The 19,405-nt window shown below is 43.5% G+C and overlaps 2 protein-coding genes across 3 annotated transcripts in view; both read right to left on the bottom strand.

Moving 5' to 3' along the window:
- Positions 1–1,003: 1,003 nt before the first annotated feature.
- On the bottom strand, positions 1,004–6,360 carry ca4a (carbonic anhydrase IV a). Its single transcript, XM_029519875.1, has 8 exons — positions 6,297–6,360; positions 3,452–3,496; positions 2,511–2,675; positions 2,276–2,421; positions 1,718–1,810; positions 1,545–1,611; positions 1,292–1,455; positions 1,004–1,183 (listed from the first exon to the last, which is right to left on the bottom strand). The coding sequence occupies exons 1-8, from the start codon at positions 6,358–6,360 to the stop codon at positions 1,004–1,006; spliced, it is 924 nt and encodes a 307-aa protein (XP_029375735.1).
- Positions 6,361–8,615: 2,255 nt separating this feature from the next.
- mtmr4 (myotubularin related protein 4) overlaps positions 8,616–19,405 on the bottom strand; it is a 38,140-nt gene continuing 27,350 nt past the window's right edge. For both annotated transcript variants that reach the window (XM_029519173.1, XM_029519174.1), the window contains exons 8-19: positions 18,425–18,538; positions 18,138–18,337; positions 17,345–17,473; positions 16,419–16,530; positions 15,931–16,126; positions 15,615–15,800; positions 14,976–15,146; positions 14,495–14,649; positions 12,830–14,303; positions 12,554–12,664; positions 12,321–12,409; positions 8,616–10,740 (exon numbers count right to left, since the gene is read on the bottom strand). In XM_029519173.1, the coding sequence (XP_029375033.1) occupies positions 10,563–10,740; positions 12,321–12,409; positions 12,554–12,664; positions 12,830–14,303; positions 14,495–14,649; positions 14,976–15,146; positions 15,615–15,800; positions 15,931–16,126; positions 16,419–16,530; positions 17,345–17,473; positions 18,138–18,337; positions 18,425–18,538 (3,115 nt within the window). In that variant the 3' untranslated portion in view covers positions 8,616–10,562. The remainder of the gene's footprint in view (positions 10,741–12,320; positions 12,410–12,553; positions 12,665–12,829; positions 14,304–14,494; positions 14,650–14,975; positions 15,147–15,614; positions 15,801–15,930; positions 16,127–16,418; positions 16,531–17,344; positions 17,474–18,137; positions 18,338–18,424; positions 18,539–19,405) is intronic.

Consider the following 19,405-nt stretch of genomic DNA (forward strand, 5'->3'; position numbering starts at 1 on the left):
CGTGTGTGTGAGAAGCCATGGTAGAGTTCGCTTATAATACACATCTGGAACATCAAGACATGCAGATCCATGCAAGTGTTTGAGAGAAGTATGAAAATAAAGATGTTGGTTTGGAAGGAGAATTGATTCTTTGTATGCTGGTTGATTTTCGGACGTTTTGCTGTCTCTTTGTGCTGCAGATGTCCCAGCTTCCCTGAGCTATCATTCATTTTGTCATCCACTAACAGCATTAGCATCTCTGTAGCTTCATCTTACTCTCAGGTGTCAGTAGTCAATGACTCCGGGAGGGGAGAGATGGCTGCTCCGTCAGATCAGCATGCATACTGCCCTCCCCCTCCTCTCACTGCTGCTGGAGGGGCACCTGAGGGCCGTACTGTGCGGTCCTGGACTTTGGAAGAAAAGCCAAACTGCTGACTCTTGTGACCGCTGGCTTTGATATGGAGCTTGCTTTCATGACTCAGTTCTGCTATTAATAGCTCAATGCTGTTCACGTGCCCCCCATTGAGAACAAAACATCATGTGCAGGGTCATGGAGCTGGCAGCGGCGCCCAAAGCACAAACCATCAGCAACTCACACTGACATTAGCAGACTAAATTTACCTGACATTGGACAAGGTGGATGAGGTTTAAAGACTGTGTGCTGGTGTTTATTGGATGATACTCTGAAAAATTAGGACACATCTATGGGGCCTGTTGTTGGATTCAGATGTCACTTTGAGTGCTTGGTTCCTGCTTTATGGCACATTCATAATGTTGAATTAAGACCTACTTCTTCACTACACATGCACAAATATTGATCAAGCCCTTACGGCACCTTTCGTAAAGCATCTCCTAAACGCCTTTGTCATTTGTGTCATAAGGGAAGAACACCAGGTGAGTCATGCCAGCACTATGATCATCTGATCATCTTAGCAACCATGCAATGACGAAGTTAGAAACCAGGGTTTAGCTAAAAAGTGATATAGAACTGCGTTCATGGGCGTTGTAGTGCAGATGCCTCACTCTAGTTGGGCTGGGACAATCCCAAGGCTGTGGCCATGGCGGCAACAAGGAGGGCAGAGCTGGCCAGGATCACCGCGCTTCCCGACCTGAACACCCGGCGGCCATTCAGCGGCTGCACCGGCCTGAACGTATCCACCATCGGCTTCCCATCGCGGAACTTGAGCTCAGAGAACACCTGCAGCTGCAGGAATGAGAGGTAGACATTAATCTTAGGTTCCTATTTCTTCAGGAGGTACAACAAGAGATTAAAAAAAACTAAATTCAGTTGTGATCCTTCTTGTATCCTAACCTGATCCGCGCTCAAAGGGATGGGGCTCTCAAACAAAGTCCAAATGACAGCCTCAGTGCACCCAGGGGTGGTCAGAGAGCCCTTGTAGCGGTAGTAGGTGGTCAGATTCTGCTCAGATGGGATCAGCTGTGACAGGGAGATGCCAGCCAGAGATGTGCTGGCATCTGAAAACAGAAAAGCCACAGATGAAACGTTAACAGCGATTTAATGCAGCAGGATTTGATTTGTAGTTACATCAAACTTTAAAACGAACTTGTAGCTTTGATGCTTTTCAGAGCGTTGATCATGGGGTCATACTTTCGGTTTCCACTATGGGACTTCTGACAACAAAAAGACAAATATTTCAGCTGTTAAATTTCAACCTCAGTCTTTGTGTATAATTGTGCTGTTGGATTGCGTTCAGCAGAGTGGGCTTAATATGGTTACCTCATAGAAAAACCCAAGGACTGCAACCCCCTCTGAGTCTGATAGCGCTGTTGTCAGGTCAGTGTATTGCTCTTTCATGTGAACAATGTGCAGCTGTTGATAAAAAAGATTCAGTCGAAATTGAGGAGATCTATGATCAATCCAACAATCAACGACAGACCGACACCATCAATAAATTGATCATGCAAACAATTACTGTCTCTGCATCCAGAACCTGATACAGGTTGTTTGTCTGTCAATGTCATTGTTGTCCGGAGACACATCAGTCAGCCACGCTCTTGCTCTGGTCGACATGCCTCTACATTATGATGTACCACAGTTTATTTTCAGTCAAGCTGTTCCTCTGACATTAATACTCACTAATGTGTTAATCCGCTGCTGAAAATAGTCCTCAGTATATGCACCCTGCTGTTTGAGTAACATTTTTGACCAGCACTTTATGAAAGTGTTTTTCTTGATAATTACAACAAAGTACATGCACATCAAATCATCCATTCTTCTTAATTCACTGTCCATCTTCTACAGTCGCACATCACCAAGCCAGTAAGTGTAAGTTACCTCCATGGGATACTGCTCCCCATCGATGGTATGTTCAGAGCCTGGGCCGCCATTAGTGCCCCAGTGGAGGTGGAACTGTACAGCCTTGTAGGTGGCGGGCAGGCCTCCCCCTGAGATGGTGCGGAGGTGAGGAATACCAACCTGAACTGGAGGACAAACACGGCAGACAGGAGAGTTTGAATAAAAGCCTCAATACACTAGTTTCATTTAGATGGTCAATGAATGACATCCTCACCTGAGTGACCATTGTTCTTAACTGAGCCTCTGAAGATCTCCTGGTAGTTGTTGAACTGAAAGCGAGTGAGACGCTCATCTTTCAAAGCCTTTCTCGTGACAATATTGATGGGTGACTGGTATTTTCCTGCACAGTTGCTGTTGGCGTGGTCCCACTTCTCTGGAGCTGAAACAAACATAGAACCAAACAGCAGATGGGTGAATTGATTTCTGTGTGAACGCTCCTGATTGACATCATTCTGGTTTTAAAATACAGTTTATCATTCCCTCTGATTTTAATGTGTTTTTTAATAGATTAATGCATTCACAAAGCAGATGGTTTAAACCTGGCTACACTGAGAAAGGTCACATTGCCATGTGCAACATAATGTAGGCTTATCAGGTACTGTTTTAGATCTTCAAGGCTCTGTCAGAGAATGACTAAATCCATGAGTAACACAAGTTACTCAAGGAGCACCACAGGGATCAGCCCTTGGTCCTTAACAGTTTTTCATGTTAATGTTAGAGGTGAAAAAGATCAAATCACATGAGTTTCGTTTCGTGCAGATGATTGTTAGATCTATGTGCTCTTTGATGCTAGTAATGTGACTCCATACAGGGCTTTTTTTTTTTTTTTAATCTGCTAAGCACTTTGAAACTTTAGTCCATATTTTAATTATATCTCTATTAGATTACGGCAAGCCTATATATTCCTGTGTATTCCTGTCTGAGTGGGGACAAACTGCACTCACTTCAGCTGGTTTGAATGCTCTAGCATCAGCAAAACTACACATAAGATCAAACAGAATAATGTTTATAAGTGGAGGAGACTGGCTCTGTCTGAGGAAAACAGACATCTCCTTTCATATAAATCTTCCTCATTCTTTCCTAATCTTCTTAATTGTTTCTAAATTGTGTATTATTACTATTATTACATACTACTAAAATCCTGGGTCAGCTTACCATTGCACTGATGATCACAGGTGAACTGGGATTGATAGCACCAATCTGAAACACAGGATAAAGTCTGTTTTGTCAAATCACAGTTTTCATGGACAAAGTACAGTCGCGCACATATGTCAGCAGCAAATAAATAGCACATATTCAATTACATGTTGATGTTACTGGCAGCGCTCCAGTCAGATTTCACATGTATTTACAAATCTGTCAATTTATTAATAGTTTGTTGTATTCTTTGTTAATGCAAACAATGAATTGTTCTCTCAGCGGTTAAAGTCAACTGTTATTTTCCACCATACAAAATCCTCCAATACACAGGAATTGTCTTCCTATTCACAAAAACCGCTGCTGTTTGTGCTTTATCTTTCCGTGCTATCAGGATAAACAGAGCCAATCTTTTGCATCAGAGAAGGCCTGTTCTCACATGTTTTTCTGAAGGGTTATTAATATTTCACAATTGGTTTGCATGTTCCCACCCCATGCTCAGAGACAAATATCTGCTGCAATCTCTCAAATCAAATATTTATGAAAAACACACATACCATTGAAAAAACACGGGGTGGGTCTCCTGCTCTGTTATTAGAATTGTATGAAGACCTCTCCTGGTGTTTGTGGAGGAAGTCTGTGCTAGGTTTCTTTGCCATGTTGGTAAGGGCTTTTCCTCCTGCTCTGGCATGATAATGGTACTGAAAATAAACGAAGCAGGGGGGCAAATATTTGCAGGGACAGAAGGTGGTGGGTAGGTAGTTCAGATTTTTTTCACCAGTGCCATTACACTGGTCCCAGTCAATAAGGGATTTTTTTTTCTTTGCATTCATTTATTAATAGAGTTTCAATTGCAGAATGTGTGGAATAGGAACAACCAGAAGAAAAAAAAACCCTTTAATTCAGTGCAGCCTGATGCTGAGGGCAGAAGAGTATTTGGATTTATTTCTAACCTCAGCTGGCCCTGAGGCCACAGCTGCAATCTGCTTTATCACAGGAACATACAGGATGTAACAGTGAGCACTTCAATCTTTTTTTTTCCTCCTCAACAAAGCCAACTATCAGTCAGGAGTGGGGCATTATATATGTTTGCTCGTGGAACTCAATACATTTACTCTAATATGAAACTTTCTGCTGTCAGCACGAGGCATTTGAAGTTAACTGTGTGAGTCACCTCACTGCATTTCTTTGAAAATCATAGTTATGTGTCAGTAAGACTCAGTCAGTAATACAAAGCATGTGATCTCACAAAGTAACGTATAGTGTTTTCAATTGGAAAATCGAAGGAATGTTTTTAATTAGAGAAAGAAATAACAACAATAATCATATTACGTTTGCTCTCTGCTTTTTTGTTTTCATTTTACAGAGTCACTATCATAAACAAGACTTCCGCCTGTCGAGGAGGATTTTACTTCTGTGTTGAACCTGAAAACTTCTTCCATCACCGTCCGTGAGTTGAGATATTTTGAATGGCTGAAAGCAGCCAATCAAATCTTTGTCCGCTCGCTTCTTGACCAATGGACGCGGACGGTGTGAGCAAAGAGGCGGAAACTGAGGAGCCTCACACCGTAAACCGTCACCATACTGTGGCCAACAGATTTAGACCCCCATAACAAAATGCACAGCATCCTGTCACTGGGGAGCTGGGAGGCTGCAGTCCTCCATAAAAGACTAGCTGTTTAATAATGACAGGAACCAGTAGGTGGCGGGATGCCTCTGGGGGCCACGTCGAGCCCTGATTGTGTTCCTCTCTGTGCCGTTCATTGGAAACGTCTCCGGCAAACTCGGTGTCTGCAGTCGGTGTGCTCTGTTCGTTCTGGCTCGTGGCTGCGTTTGCCTGTTTAACGGCTTAATTGGACCCCGCGGAATTCTGGGTAGCGGAAAGCGTTTATTCTGAGGCCAGTTATGATGCCAGCAGGGGCGCGCATGGAAGAGCCAAAGACTCTTGATGTGAGCGTCGGCTGCGCGTTTGTTCAGTCCTGACTGATCCGCACTGACTAAAGCAGCCTCATCACTGTCCCTCTGCTGATGGACTCCCGGACAGCGGCAATTAGCGCCTCACGATCGGCGCTGCGCAGCTTGGTGCGTCTCTCTGCGGCAACAAGGACGCAGAGAGCTCTGATTGGCTCAGCGCGACCGGAGCAGGTGAGAGAGAGAGAGAGAGAGAGAGGTGGGGATGGGGGGGTCCCCTCGCTCTGATCCGCCTGCCTGAGATTTTAATGGGGGGCTGATCCAGGATCCAGCATCCCGCCGCACGCAGGGCGCTCAGCGCGAGGATGGACAGGACAGGTGGACAGCGGGGAGCCGAAGCTCCTCAGTGGCTCTGCCTTCTTGTCCCTCACCGTCCTTTTCTCTATGTCGGGATTTCTCTTTTATTTTTCTGGGGAAATTACCAACTTTCTAACTGAATAAAGTGAAATAACCACACGGCTGCAAGAAATAGTAAAAAAAAAAAGGTAAAACAAACGAACAAAAAAGAAAACCCAATAACAGCAACTTGACCTTGTTGATCTAATAGGTTTTGATAGGAATTAATTATATTTATCCTAATCCAGACGTTACTAGTTCATTAAAAGCATGCTCATGTCTTCAATAACCTCAGATCAATAAAAAACGGGATTAGAAATAGAAATTAAAACGGTTGAAACGGCTTTAAAAAAAAAAAAAGAAGAAGAAAATTATCAGGTGATATTTCTAACATCAGAAAATAAATCCGATTTAATTATTTCAGTCCCCCCCCCCCCCCAATATCTGCAGCTTGTATTTGCTCCCCATATAAAGGCTGGAGAAGTTGAAATAAAAGCATTTACTCATACTCATGATCATGACATATTTTGCCAGTAATGAATGAAAACAGACTCACCTCCTCCTCCTGTGCACGCGCTCCACAGGGATGAGAGGACCACGGCCAGGCTCAGCTGCTGCATCTTGAAGTCTCTGTCTCGACCGAGTGCAGCCAAAAGCACAATGACTTGTTTTTTCCTTAGGTGATCACATTCTCGCAGGGGGTCTTATACTCATCTATCAGCATACCCCGGCAGGAAAAAAAAAAGAGTGGCCCCTCCCCATTCGGGCATCTCCTCCAATAAAGCTCTCCACCACTGGTAACAGCTCATACTGGAGTGCGGGGGGGGGGGGTGTGTTACAGGAGCACATTGATCTGATTCAATCATCACCATTATGTCGATAGCTTAACACTTCCTCATGGTGTGTGAATGAACTCAAATGGAGCTAATGATGAGAGCAAGAAACCGATTGGGGGGTAAAGGAGAGGTGGGAAGAGCGCTGGGACTGAACCCCCTTCACCTGCATGGTCAGAGAGATCACACAGTCTGGATCAGCTGACTCCAACTCCTCACTGAACTAATGTGACATTTACAAGTGAAATATCCACATCCAAAGCTCTGTGTGTCTGTGGAGGTACCTTTGAATTAGATGGGACTATTTCAGGAGAAGCATTCAAATAAATGAAAGCAGCACTGTTTGAAGCAGCATAATGTGCTTAAATGATGAAAACTAAAAGTAGTCAGTACTGAACGGTCTCCACCATTATTATATTATGATAGATTTTTTTTTATTGATTTATTCAAGAGGTATATACATATTGTACAGCTGATTGTGACAGTCACATAGTTGCCAGAAAATGTGTCAATAAATTGACACAATCAATCAAATAAAATTCTGAAAAGTAAATTTGGCTGTTAAATGAACATAAAGAAGTAATGCAGTTTAAGACTAAGGTAGCATTAATAATAACCTTGTCTCATAATGGCACGACTGGTCACTTATGGAGACAAAAATGAAAAACTGAATGTAGACTGAATATAATTTAATGGATTATACCAGCATAATGCAGGCATACACAAACAGCTCTTGCTGAGGGCATCATATCTAAAAGAAGATATCAAGTGAAATTCTTTCAGAAACTTACATTTTCCAGCCCAGTTCACTTCGTCCAAACAAACCTGTCCAGTCAGTGCAAAGCGACTTTCTCCTCAACTTTTTCACTGAAAAGTTGGAGCTGTGGAGTTGGGGCAAGTGGAGGCCTAGAATACTTTCCATGTGAATTATTGATCATGCTGAGTAAGTATACAGTGAATGACCTCAGCAGGAGTTTTTCTGTAAAACATAATAACTTTGCTCTTCCTTAGGCGTTATGTTGTGTTAAAGTCCTGTGTGTGGCTGCCAAAACCAACATTATTTGTACAAAGAAAATAAATAACTGATGATAAATGACCTTTCCTTTTTGTGGTGCATTTGTAATATGTCTAATTTATTTATGTCTAATTTATTTAAAAACAGATGATTAATATATATAATAATTCATTTTAAATACTAACAAAGAGTATTCACTTTGTGGAGGAACTGAACTCTCTGTACCAGAGAACATGGAGAGATTAAATGACTGAACAGAATGAACAGTGAAATTACGTAGCACTGGCTTGACGCTGAGTGAAACTGCTTGGCATGTTGCAGAAGTGCTACCGTGTGCCTCTCGATAGAAAAGCTCCATCTGGTGGGCAAAAACAAATGTGTTTCAAAATGCGTTTCTCACAGCTGGAACAAACTTTGTTTTAAAACCTTTTCAAATCACTGTTTGAAATGAAAAGTGCAGTAGAGCACAAAAAGGTACCAAAGCAGCACAAAAGTGATATATGAGGGGAATTAGTTAAGTTCAACTGGTGTCATCTGGAGGAAGAATATCTGAACTTTAATCCTCTCTTGACTTGTGTTGAATTTCACTTTTTTGTACTGCCAGCGTGACCAGAGTTACAGTTCTGCTGTAAGCCCGAACTGAGGCATCGATTGACCGGCTTTAAGTGAGTCTCATGTGCTAACTCTGGATTTCAAAGGGGGATGTTTCCATTTGCAGATGATACTGGTTCTTCTGTCCTTGTGGTCCTCTCCTCATTACTTAGAAACAAAGACTCACAACCTGAACAGACTGTCTTGAGGGAAGTTCTTGGTCCATTATCACATTGTTTAAATTGCAGATGAGCCACTCAGTTTAGCAGCAGATTTACTTGGATATCTCCAGGTCGTTTCCTCCTTTACTGACGGTTCACTTAAAACATTTAGGTTCCCTTGATGAGACAAAATAATCCATATAAATTGCTGCTTCAACACTATTCTATCAATAAATAGAAGTAAATGAGCAGACTGGGAAACAGATCCATGATATAATCTTTTATTTTAACCCATGGGATTTAACTTTTACAGTGCATTTCTTTACAACAATTATTCATTAAGTGACAGGTTTTTGCCACCACTACAGATCAGATAACTATGTATGTTACATTTCTGAGCTCCTCTTTAAAGATTCTGACTTCATGAACACCTTGTGATGAAACCCCCAAATATTAGATGAAGGAAACCAGACAGGTTAACGGACCAGTGTGTAGGGTTTTATAATTATCCTTTCATTAGTGTGTAATCATTCTTAAAGTAGCAATTTATGCTGTAATTTCTAAGAACCCTTCAGATCTACGGGGGAGCGGGTCTTCTTCCATGGAGCTGGCCTTGTATCTGTTTCTGCGGTAGCCCAGTGTGGACTAACCAAACACTGACTAGCCAGGGCCTTTAGTGTGTTTATAGCACCCTAGGTTGTGGTCCCACCACTCACCTGGAAAGGGAGGGGCGAGGTCACTATATGCCACTTAATCCCACACATTGGACCTTTAACGAATTCAGTGGTCGATCTACTGATCATCCACTGAAGTGGTTAGCCTCATTATTATCAGAACCGTTTGTTAATCTTTAGTTGTTTCCGTGTTATTAAGCAGCTAGCTATCTGTACCATTAAAACATACAGAGAGGTGGCCAATTAGAAACCTGCTGCCATCCACAAGAAAGAAAAGGCTTTAAAAATAGACAAAACAAAGTATGGCACTATTGTCTCAAGGAACAACCAGTAGACACAAACACATTTTTAAAAGGGGACTGTTGCTGCTCCTGCCGTCACCATCCTCCCCCAAAACAGAACAAGAGATTTCTAGCAATTTGTTCTGTCTTTTCCCAAGCAGTCTCTACTGCCAGTTACCGATCTGAGGAGTCATCAGTCAGATGGACATCAAGCTTTAAGTGGATATTTTCATTTTCAAGGATCTCAGCAGAAAATGCCTCAGGAAATTCCCTCTGTCACATCACAGAACCCAACAGTACCTTCAATTGACTTTTCCCTCAAATCAGAAGACACGACAGAAACCTGGCATCTCCCGGCGTCAGTAATTCTCTTTGTCTTGACACATCATGCTCACATCCTACAAAAACAACGCACAGCATTGCATCAGTCTGTCTGCACACATCCCCCAGAACGTCTAATGTAGCAACATAGCTATACTGGAGAAAAGCATCGAGAATGACAGAACCCCATTGACTGTGCATATACATAATTTTGAAAACACATTGTTGCAATGAACACATGTACAACCCACCAAATGCACAAGAACATAAAGTCGATCCAGTTACTCATTACATATTACATTCAGGCTCTAAGAAAACAGATGCAATGGCAGAGTAAACAGCAGATTTCTCCCTTTTGCTCAAGTTTGGTCTCAAATTCCCTCAAATACACAACAGCTAGTAGTGCACAAAATAAGAATAGAAAATTAGACTTTTAAATACTGTAGCAGCAATTCCTTTCTTTTGAAGTTGAAAGCCTCCAATAGTACAGATAAAGGCTTTGGAGTTCCCGACACGTGGAAGGGTGAGCGATTGTCCTCTGAAGTGCGAGACGGTGTCTGTAAGGAGGGTGCAGGTGTTTGGTACGAAAGGTAGGTAGGTGGACAGGTAGGAGGTGTGTCTCGGACAGGGCCCCTCCAGAGCACTGAGCAGTGCGGAGACAGCAGGACGCTGCAATGCTCCAGGCTGAAAATATCTTTGAACAGAAGGGGTTTGTTCTGTAGGAACAACATTCCCTGCTGATATGCCACCATCTCAGACTTTCCTCTTCACTGCCTCTAAGACAGTCTCACAGTGCAAAGGGAGCATCCCAAACCCTTCATCCTCATATGCACCCTCCTCCTGCAGCAAAAACCACAACAGGATGGGGTTGCGATGCGATGCTCGGCTCATCATTCCAAAACAAGCAGGATAGAACCGAGGCGGGCCAAGCTGTTCAATGCTTCTCTCAACTGGAGGCTGTGGCGATGGCCTTCTTGAGCTGCTGGCTGCGGATCTCGCGGGTGCGGGACTCCAGGAGCAGGTCGTGGCAGGTGTTGCAGACCAGGACCGGGTCGTACAGCTGTTGGTCTGGGATGGGCAGCTTCAGATGACAACAATCTTTACAGAACACATTGCCACAGTTCCTAAAATCCAAGTACACAGACAGTTAAAATCATTTTTAGACATATTCAAATACTTTAATAAACCCAAACAGTGAACGTAAGGCATAATAATAATATCATAATATATGAGTACAATAATTACACTGTTCTAAAAAAATGTATTAATGCTTTCAAATAGAGACTGATAAATAATACAAAGTAAATAAGTTGTGCTCTGATCAATGATCTTTTGTTTTTGCACACTGTGTGTGCAGTCATTTACAGGAATGTGATTACCTTTTTGAAAAAACACTGATTAAGCTAATTTGATATTACACTAGGAAAATTTTTGTCAATTCCTGTAGTGGAGGAACTTAAATTATTCTTTACCAGAGAATAGAGGGGAAATAGAGTGAGTCAAAAGCATGAAACTAGGCAACATTGGCTCAAAGCGCTGGTTTCGTTGTGGCACTGTATTTCTCTATCCAAAAGCTCCATCTGGTGGACAGATGGAATTCACACATTTCCCAAAGTTGGAAGAAGTATGCATTTTAAATTTGCCTCTTGACCAATGCTCAGCTCTGATGCTGTTGGCGGCGCAGAGCGGATGGTGTGAGCAGGAGGTGGAAGACAACAAACGGCAGGAGAGGAGAACAAATGAGCCCCTCCTGCCTGCTCACACTGTAAAGTGAATACACACTGATGATCTTCAGAGCATCGCTGTAGAGGCGGACAAACAAAGGAGCAGGCTGAGATGCGCCTGCATCTCGAATGGTACAAACCAAGGGCAGGTAATATAGGAGGTATCAGGTTTGGCCCACCCAAAAGGATTCAAAGATGAGTATGGGTAGTATGTGCTCGATGCAAAAAATCTGCAAGGAAGTGCGTTATGGGTTCAGTTCCCAGCTTGGGGCCTTTCTGTGTGAAGTTTGCATGTTTTCCCCATGCTTGCATGGGTTTCCTCCTGTAAGTTAGGACTCTAAATTGCCCGTAGGTCTTAATAATAATAATAATAATAATAATAATGATAATAATACATTTTTATATATAATGCACTTTATATTTTACAAGAAAATCTCAAAGTGCCACAAAAGCAATAAAAATTTGTTAAAAACCGGTCTGAGTTCGAGGGCAAGTGGTTGTTCATCTCTGTATTGCCTATGTGTTGGCTGTGTGATAAACTGGGGACTTGTCCATGGTTTATCCCATCCTCAACCAGAACGTTGGCTAGGATTGACATTATTTATAAAAACAAAAACAAACTGTTTCATGTTGTGACCAATGTTCTCATGTTCTAACTTTCAAAAAGTATGAAAATGCATTTGTTTTACTCAAGCAAATTGGACTCCAAACATGCCACCCCCCCCGCAAAAAAAAAAAAAAACAAAAAAAAAAAAAAAACCACTGTCTATAGTCTAGACATTGGTCCCTTGAAAATAAAAATGGAGAAAAATATTTCAAATCCAACAAAGAGAAGCCAGCTCATCAGGAAGAGCACTGACTGGAGTCGTCTGATGGTGCCCATTTGCTCCAGTGTTTTAGATACTACCTTTATTCACTATGATGTAAGACTTTACATCACATTCATATTAAAATATAACATAACCCTGGTGAAGCCCCACCTGCAGTGATGACGTCTCTTGGCTATCCAGAACTCACAGTCACAGTTGAAACAATGGGAGGCCATGTGGTCAGGGACCCACCTTGTGACCTACACACGGACACAGACATCTCTATCAGAACAACACATGTGCAGACCAGTGTGTTGAAGAGGTGAGCAAAGCCACACGGGCAAGAGGGAGGAAAAAGGATGAGACAGTGGAAACAGAGCTTATATTAGAGAAACATTACTGACCTCTGTGTCCTTGCGCTCCACTCGGTCCCAGCTGCCCTCAGACAGACGGTCTTCACTGTGGGTGGACAGAGAATCCTCCTCATTGCTGTTGTCTGACTCCCGCAGACACGTCTGATAGAGAGAACAGGGTGGGATCAGAAAACAGGAATATGAAGAGAGAGGACACATTTGGAGATGACCAAAAGTAAATATTTACTACAGAAAGAAAAAAAGCTTCTGGCATTTGATGTCTGCTGTCAACGTGACTGATGGGTGGGAGAGGAAAAACACACTCACAATGTCATCCTCATAATCAATGTCTGGCTCTGAGGGAGGGCTTCCGTACTGTTTACTTTCCAGCCTCATCTGCAGCTGTCGCACCTGCTGCCGCAGCAACTCCACCTCCTGCTTGTAGCCTGCTTCAATCTGCCGCAGTCTTTGCTGGACGGCATCCATGGCCACTGGCAGCCCATCATCATCAAGGTAAGCTGGAGCTTGGGGCGGGGGAGGGGAGCTGGATGCAGAGGGTGAGGAGTATGACGCCGGTAGGATCGGATGGCCTCCCAAAGAGTAGCTGCTGAGGGCAGCAGCAGCAGCAGCCGGCCCACACATGCCAATGTAGCCTACGCTCCTGGCAGCAGACAGCCAACCGGGCTGCAGAGGACTGCTGGGACAACACAGAGCCTCCCTGCGGCAGCACTGGGACCCGTTGGTGAAGCCCTGGGAGCGGAGCAGCTTACTGGCAAGGCGGCGACTCTGGAAATTATTGGAATGCAAGGCCCGAGTGACACCTGCGTGAGCAGCGCTGCTGCAGGCGGACTGGACCAGACCCTGGACGCTCTCCCAGTGAGAGCCGAGCAGAGAGAGGTCTGCGAGCTGGCTCTCATAGATCAGGCGGCGAGCTCCTACCTGGGTGCAGTCTGCAGGAGCTGCAGCAACTGTTACCACACGCTCTCTTCCTTTAACTACATCTGTCCTTATGTCCTCTTTCTCATTCTCAGGTTGAACCTCAGTCTGTGGCTCAGGCTGCTCCTCAATCTTAAAATTTTGGGAAAGATCTTGGCTGACTGTAGGGTGCAGGGCAGGGAGAAGCTCTCTCTCATCTGTGAGAGTCTCTGTGGAGTCCTCCATGGGAAGGAGTGGTGTTTGCTGCTTAACAGCTAGCAGGGCTTCAGATTCTGGGAGGTTGTTTACTTGGCCATCAATGTGGCCATTGAGCAGCACGGTGGGCGCGGTGGCTGCCGGTTGGTTGCCGTTGCAGGGAAGAGGTAAGCATGGCTCTGATTTATGAGTGGGCGATGTGGTGCTTTCAGCAGTCCTATCAGGGCTCTCAGCCTCCAGTGGAGGTGGTGGGAGTGGAGGGTTAGTGATCTGAGGCAAAGCCTGTTTGAGCACCGGAGTGGGGAAAGGAGTGTTAGCAAGTGTGATGTCCTCCCTGAGAGGGACAGGGGGGAGTGACAGGGAGGGTAGGGGCTGTGTGGTGAGACAGGTCTCGTCCAGTGTGTCTTCACAGCTCTCTGCAGCTGGGACCTCTAGGTTCTTGGCAGGACTTGAATGTAGAGACTCTCCCTGAACGCTGTCCGATACAGTTGGAGGCATCACCTCCTCAGAGTAGTCCGCAAGGGTTTCCTCCATGGCAAGTGTGGGCTCTAAAGCAGAGCGATCCTCCTGGCAGTGCTTATTGAGATTGGGGTCACTGGATGTACGCGTCAGAGGTACCCCATTCTCAATAGCTGTCAGCAGGTTGTCCATGGAGCGGGTCTTGGGAAGTCTGGAATCAGAAATACACAAGAGCTTATTTAATTCATGTTTAGCCTTGTGACAATTCTCTGTCTGGGGTTCAAATCTGTGAATCAGTAACACTCAGTAATATGTGAACTTTTAATTCATAGAAATCTCTACCATGACCAGCAGGTAACCGATAGAGGTCAGAGATCAGATTTGATATGAAAAACAATGTACCTGTCAAGGGAACGCGAGGTGAGTTCGTCTCCTGTGACATTTGGGGGGTGGTAGAGCTCCATGGAATCGTCCACAGCGGTGCAGGGGGAGGAAGTGGGCAGGTAAACAGCTGTCCACAGCTGTAATGCCCGAGTGTGGCAGACTGGCTGAAGCACCTGACAGACAAACGTGATTATGTCAGTAGACACAATGGTGTCTATGACTCAATCAGTACTCTTCCACAGTGGTGGATGGTGTATCATCATGCTGTCGCTTTTCTTTAAGAAAGAGTGATAGAGATTCAATCTTATGCTCTCAATGTTTGATATAAAACAGCACTTGAAGATTAAAGTTAAAATTAGAGTCATACTATCCACAAAGACCCAATCAAGCCAGTAAAGTGGCTTCTTGTCAAAAATAGCAGGAGATAGTCACCATTTTATATAAGTAGTAGCTCTATTACAAAGTCATGAAAAATACTGTAAAAAAAACTGGGAGGTACCATATCATGGCTGGGGATGTAGAGGAAGTTTTGGAAGTTCTTGTTTCCCATTCGAAGTAGGGACCAAACAGAGCAGGTGCGTTTGTAGATGTTTTTCGCTTCCCTTTCACGAGCGTTGTTACACAGAAATGTGCCGTAAAGACATGAGTATGTGTGCTGCACCAACTTGACCTGCACACACAGATGAAATATGAAGTTAGAAGTTTGTAACAGCAAGTGTCACAGTTGAACAATGAAATGTTCAATGAAAGGATTTAATTCACAGGAATAAAATTTCACATTGATCTCAGTTCTCTTTGGCTGTGGCATTTTCTCAGAAAATGTATAGTTTTGTAAAATAAAAATAGAAAATAAAAATATAGCCTGTGGTCACAAAAAATGTGATACAATCAAAGGCTGGGCAATATGACTTAAAAATCCAAGATCCTGAACAGACTGTGCACCACTGTGCGAATCTCATCAGATAACAAGCCCACTCTGAACTACAGGAGCCCAGGGGGAGTGATGCAGCGCAAGTTAAAGGAAAAAATTAATTAGATTCCAAAGAACTAATTGATTAAATAAATTTTTTGCCCAGCCCTAATACAAATTATTACAAGAAAGTCAGAGAGAAGAAAAGAGTTTTGGCTGACCACCCACCAGGAAGGCCTCGTTGAACTCAAACAAGCAGGGAAACTGTTTAAACAGCTGATGAACACAGTCCAGCCACTGCAGGAAGACGGGACACTGCTCACTCACGTCATCAGCATTTTCCTGGTGACCGCAGCGGTCCCCAAACTTATGACCATAGTCCAACCACTCAGTCTCCACAAGCACCTGGAAACCCTGCAGACGACATACTGGTCAGTACTGACAGTGTTAAACTTGTGCTCAAAACTACATTGAATGTTAAAGTGAAATTGTGTGTGCATGGAATCTACTCCAAACATACTGTCTACAAAAGCCAGATTTTCACCTCTAATGTTCTGTAATAGGGGTCAAGCAGGATTTTGGCAAGCGCTACAATCTGCGGTGTGCGGTCCCATCCGTCGGAACAGTGCACCAGAACAGGGCGGCCTTCTCTCTCCACTGCTGAACACACCAGGGTGGCTGCCTTCAGCATGACCGACAGGTGCTGCAGCCAACGGGTACTCTCAAGTGCAGAAAGCCAACTGGAACCACACATGGGGATTGATTACATCAGTGCAGATCTATGTGGGTACCTTAATGTTATACTTTTATACTTTCCTTACTTCTTAAGACTCTTGAATGGGAGCATCTGAGACAAAAGCAATTTCCCCTTGGGGATCAATAAAGTATTTTCTGACTCTTCTGATGTCTGTGTGGTGTTAATCTACTGTGGAGTTGAACCCTGATAATGTAGGTGTGTGCGTGTGTGTGTGTCTGTCTAGGTCTAACAAGGCTAGAGCAGCTCGGAAAGAAAGGTCAAACAGATTGACTTACTTTCCTGGATCTGGGATCTGACTGCAGACAGCCCTTAGAGCCTGGAAGCTGTTCCGGATGGCGTGGATGTTGGCCATTCCCATGAACATCACCTCACAGTTGGGGTAGTACTCTGAATAATAATAACAAAAAACAAACAAACAAACAAAACAAAAAAAAAAAAAAAACACAACTGATAAAGGTGATCAGACCCTCATAGCTTGTATCCAACAAAACCATGCGATCACAGTGGCAAAAAGCCAGAACAATCATAGCCTTAATAATTTACATCTTTATATTTAAACTTTAGCAGTCAACAACCAACAGTAATTAGTGTTTTTTCACTTTAAGGGCAGCACGGTAACCTAGTGGTTAGCACTGTTGCCCCACAACAATAAGGTTTTGGGTTTGGTTCCTGGGCCCTTTCTGTGTGAAGTTTGCATGTCCTCCCCGTGCTTGGGTGGGTTTCCTCTGGTTTCCTCCCACCATCCAAAGACATCATGTTTGGGTTAACTGGTGACTCTAAATTGTCTGTAGGTTGTTGGTCTCTGTCTGTCTCTGTATGTTGGCCCTGTGATGGACTGGCAAACTGTCCAGGGTGTACTAGGCACAACAGAGGGGACGAGTGCACACCAGGAAAGAGCAGCACTTTAAGTTATGTTTGGGCTTTGTCTCTATTTAACATTGACTTCTAAATAGGCTGACCTCTATAAAAGTCCAATATTTACTCTCACTTGAACTTCATTTTTGGTCTCTATCAAGATTCAATGTTTAACTTTCTTCAACAAGGAGTTATGACATTTTCCTCTCTTCTGATCAGTGTCAGATATTGTAGAGGTGCTGTGCAGAGTATTATTACTGCTGTAACAAATGATAACATACTAAACAAATATAAATCTGAAGCGGCTGAAGTTTTGAGGACTTTTTAAATGTTTGATCACACTGACCTTCACATTCACAGCCTCCGCCCTTGGCTCGGTTTGCAACTGCAGCGGTATAGGAGCGAGCATCCAAAATCAGTAGCTTCTGTGGCACAGTGTTGTCATCGCAGCCAGAGCCACCTGTCAGAGATGAGTCTGGGGACACAGGTGGGAGTACAGAGAAGAGACTTATTGTTGTGAAAGGATGGTCTTGTGTGATGGTCAAGGGCCTTGATTAAAATAGGCAGAGTAAATTTAATGAGTGAAAAATAAAAAATAAAAAATTCAATATCTCCCAATGACATAGCCAAACTGTTGCTATGGGAAAAAGTCACAAATGACCATCTTTAAACAGATACCACAGATAAACCTAGTAAACAGCCTCTGCGTGCACTGTTGGTAGTGTAACTCACTTTCCAGCCAGTGTTTGTGCCTGGTGATGAGTCACCTTTAGATACATGGAATTCTCTCTGCTCATCTACTTTAGAATTTGACTTACTGGCAGCATGTGCTAAAAATAAATAATAAATAAATAAACAGTAATTCTAATGAAATCACATGCAAATTGTATGTACAAAACATAAAAGCTCTTTAGCATATAGATATATAAATGTGTATAAATGAAAAGACCAAATGTAAGCATATAGGTCATATAGGTCAGAAAGTGTTGGATAGTTGGGCATATCTGTTTAGCATAAAAACAGACAAACCAAAGAATTTATCAATGTGTTTGTATATTATATAAAGATATTTAACACAAATAACCAGCTTAATAAGCAGTAGTCTTAACAGTCAATACATAAATCCTCAACAGCTTTACCAAAATCGCTATCCGAGGAGTCTGGCGCTTCACCATGTTGTCGGGAAGCTGGTGCACCACAGGCTCCCTTGGCTCCAGGATCCATCTGGCAGGCCTTGGCGATGGACGTCACCAGGTATTCATCATCTGTGTTCCTCCAGCCCCACCAGCTGATCTCAGGCTGGCTGCAACGGGCGATCACTGCCCCATTCTTTTGATGCCTGGATTTCAAGATTGTAAGGTCAATGAGCACCAGAACAGAAGACTGGAGAACAGTGTGTGCAACCTGGCCGTGTGTTGATAACTACCTATAAACCACTACAGGGATCCTCTTCCAAGATCTGAAGGAAGCCACACTCTCCAGCTCCTTGTCAGTGATCCATATTGGAACAAGAAGCTTCTGTGGGTAACTGGAGCACAGCCTGTGGACAGCGAGGACAGGCAGAATGGCAAAGACTAAATAAAGTCCATAACATTGCATAATATAGTTGACCCATTCGAGGTAACTGTACTGGTATCAAGATGAGAAAAACCTGACGTTTGACACAGATGAATGTGTTTGCTGCATTACAAGTGTTCCGGTTTTCAGGGTCACTGCGGCATCACTACCTCTCACTGCAAACAGGGAACAAATCACAATTTGTTCCTGCCTGACTCCATCTGTCTCAGCTCTCCTCCACTCTCATGATACTTTTCAATTTCTCTTCACTTGGCGACTGTCTAAGGAGAAATGGACAGAGAGAGTGTCTATTTGTCCGAGTGTGCGTGTGCATGTGAGCGTGATAGAGAAAATACTGTGCTGAGTCATGGACCTCAGCGGGCTGCAGCTTGTTTAATTAGCCAGTTATCCTGTGTGTCTGTCTCCCTCAGCAGGATGTGCTCTCTTGGACACACCAAACGGACTGACCTTTTTTGTTGGATTTATCTGGCCAGACAGCAAAAGATGCAAATTTCTGATATGCAAGTATACCCATGCATACTGTATAATGCATACATTACTTCTGCTAGAGTACACGCTGCATTATTATTATTATTTTTGTGTTGGTAGACTCAACTAGGTGAGGGTGTTGCTGGCCTGAGAGGTCAGATAAGGGAAAAGGCAAACGCTCACACAATGACTCTTGTTAAAAACATTTAAAAGGAACAGGCTGCAGCAAATATTTTGGGTGTTAAATATTCATAAGGGCTTGAAACAACTCAAAAACCGTCAGGTCATTGATGGAGCATAGCAGCTGTAGTCAGTTCCGATTTGCCACAGTTACAATGAATGCAAGCCGGACTCACCACAT

The sequence above is a fragment of the Echeneis naucrates genome, chromosome 14, assembly GCF_900963305.1.
Source record: "Echeneis naucrates chromosome 14, fEcheNa1.1, whole genome shotgun sequence".
Taxonomy (NCBI): Eukaryota; Metazoa; Chordata; class Actinopteri; order Carangiformes; family Echeneidae; genus Echeneis; species Echeneis naucrates.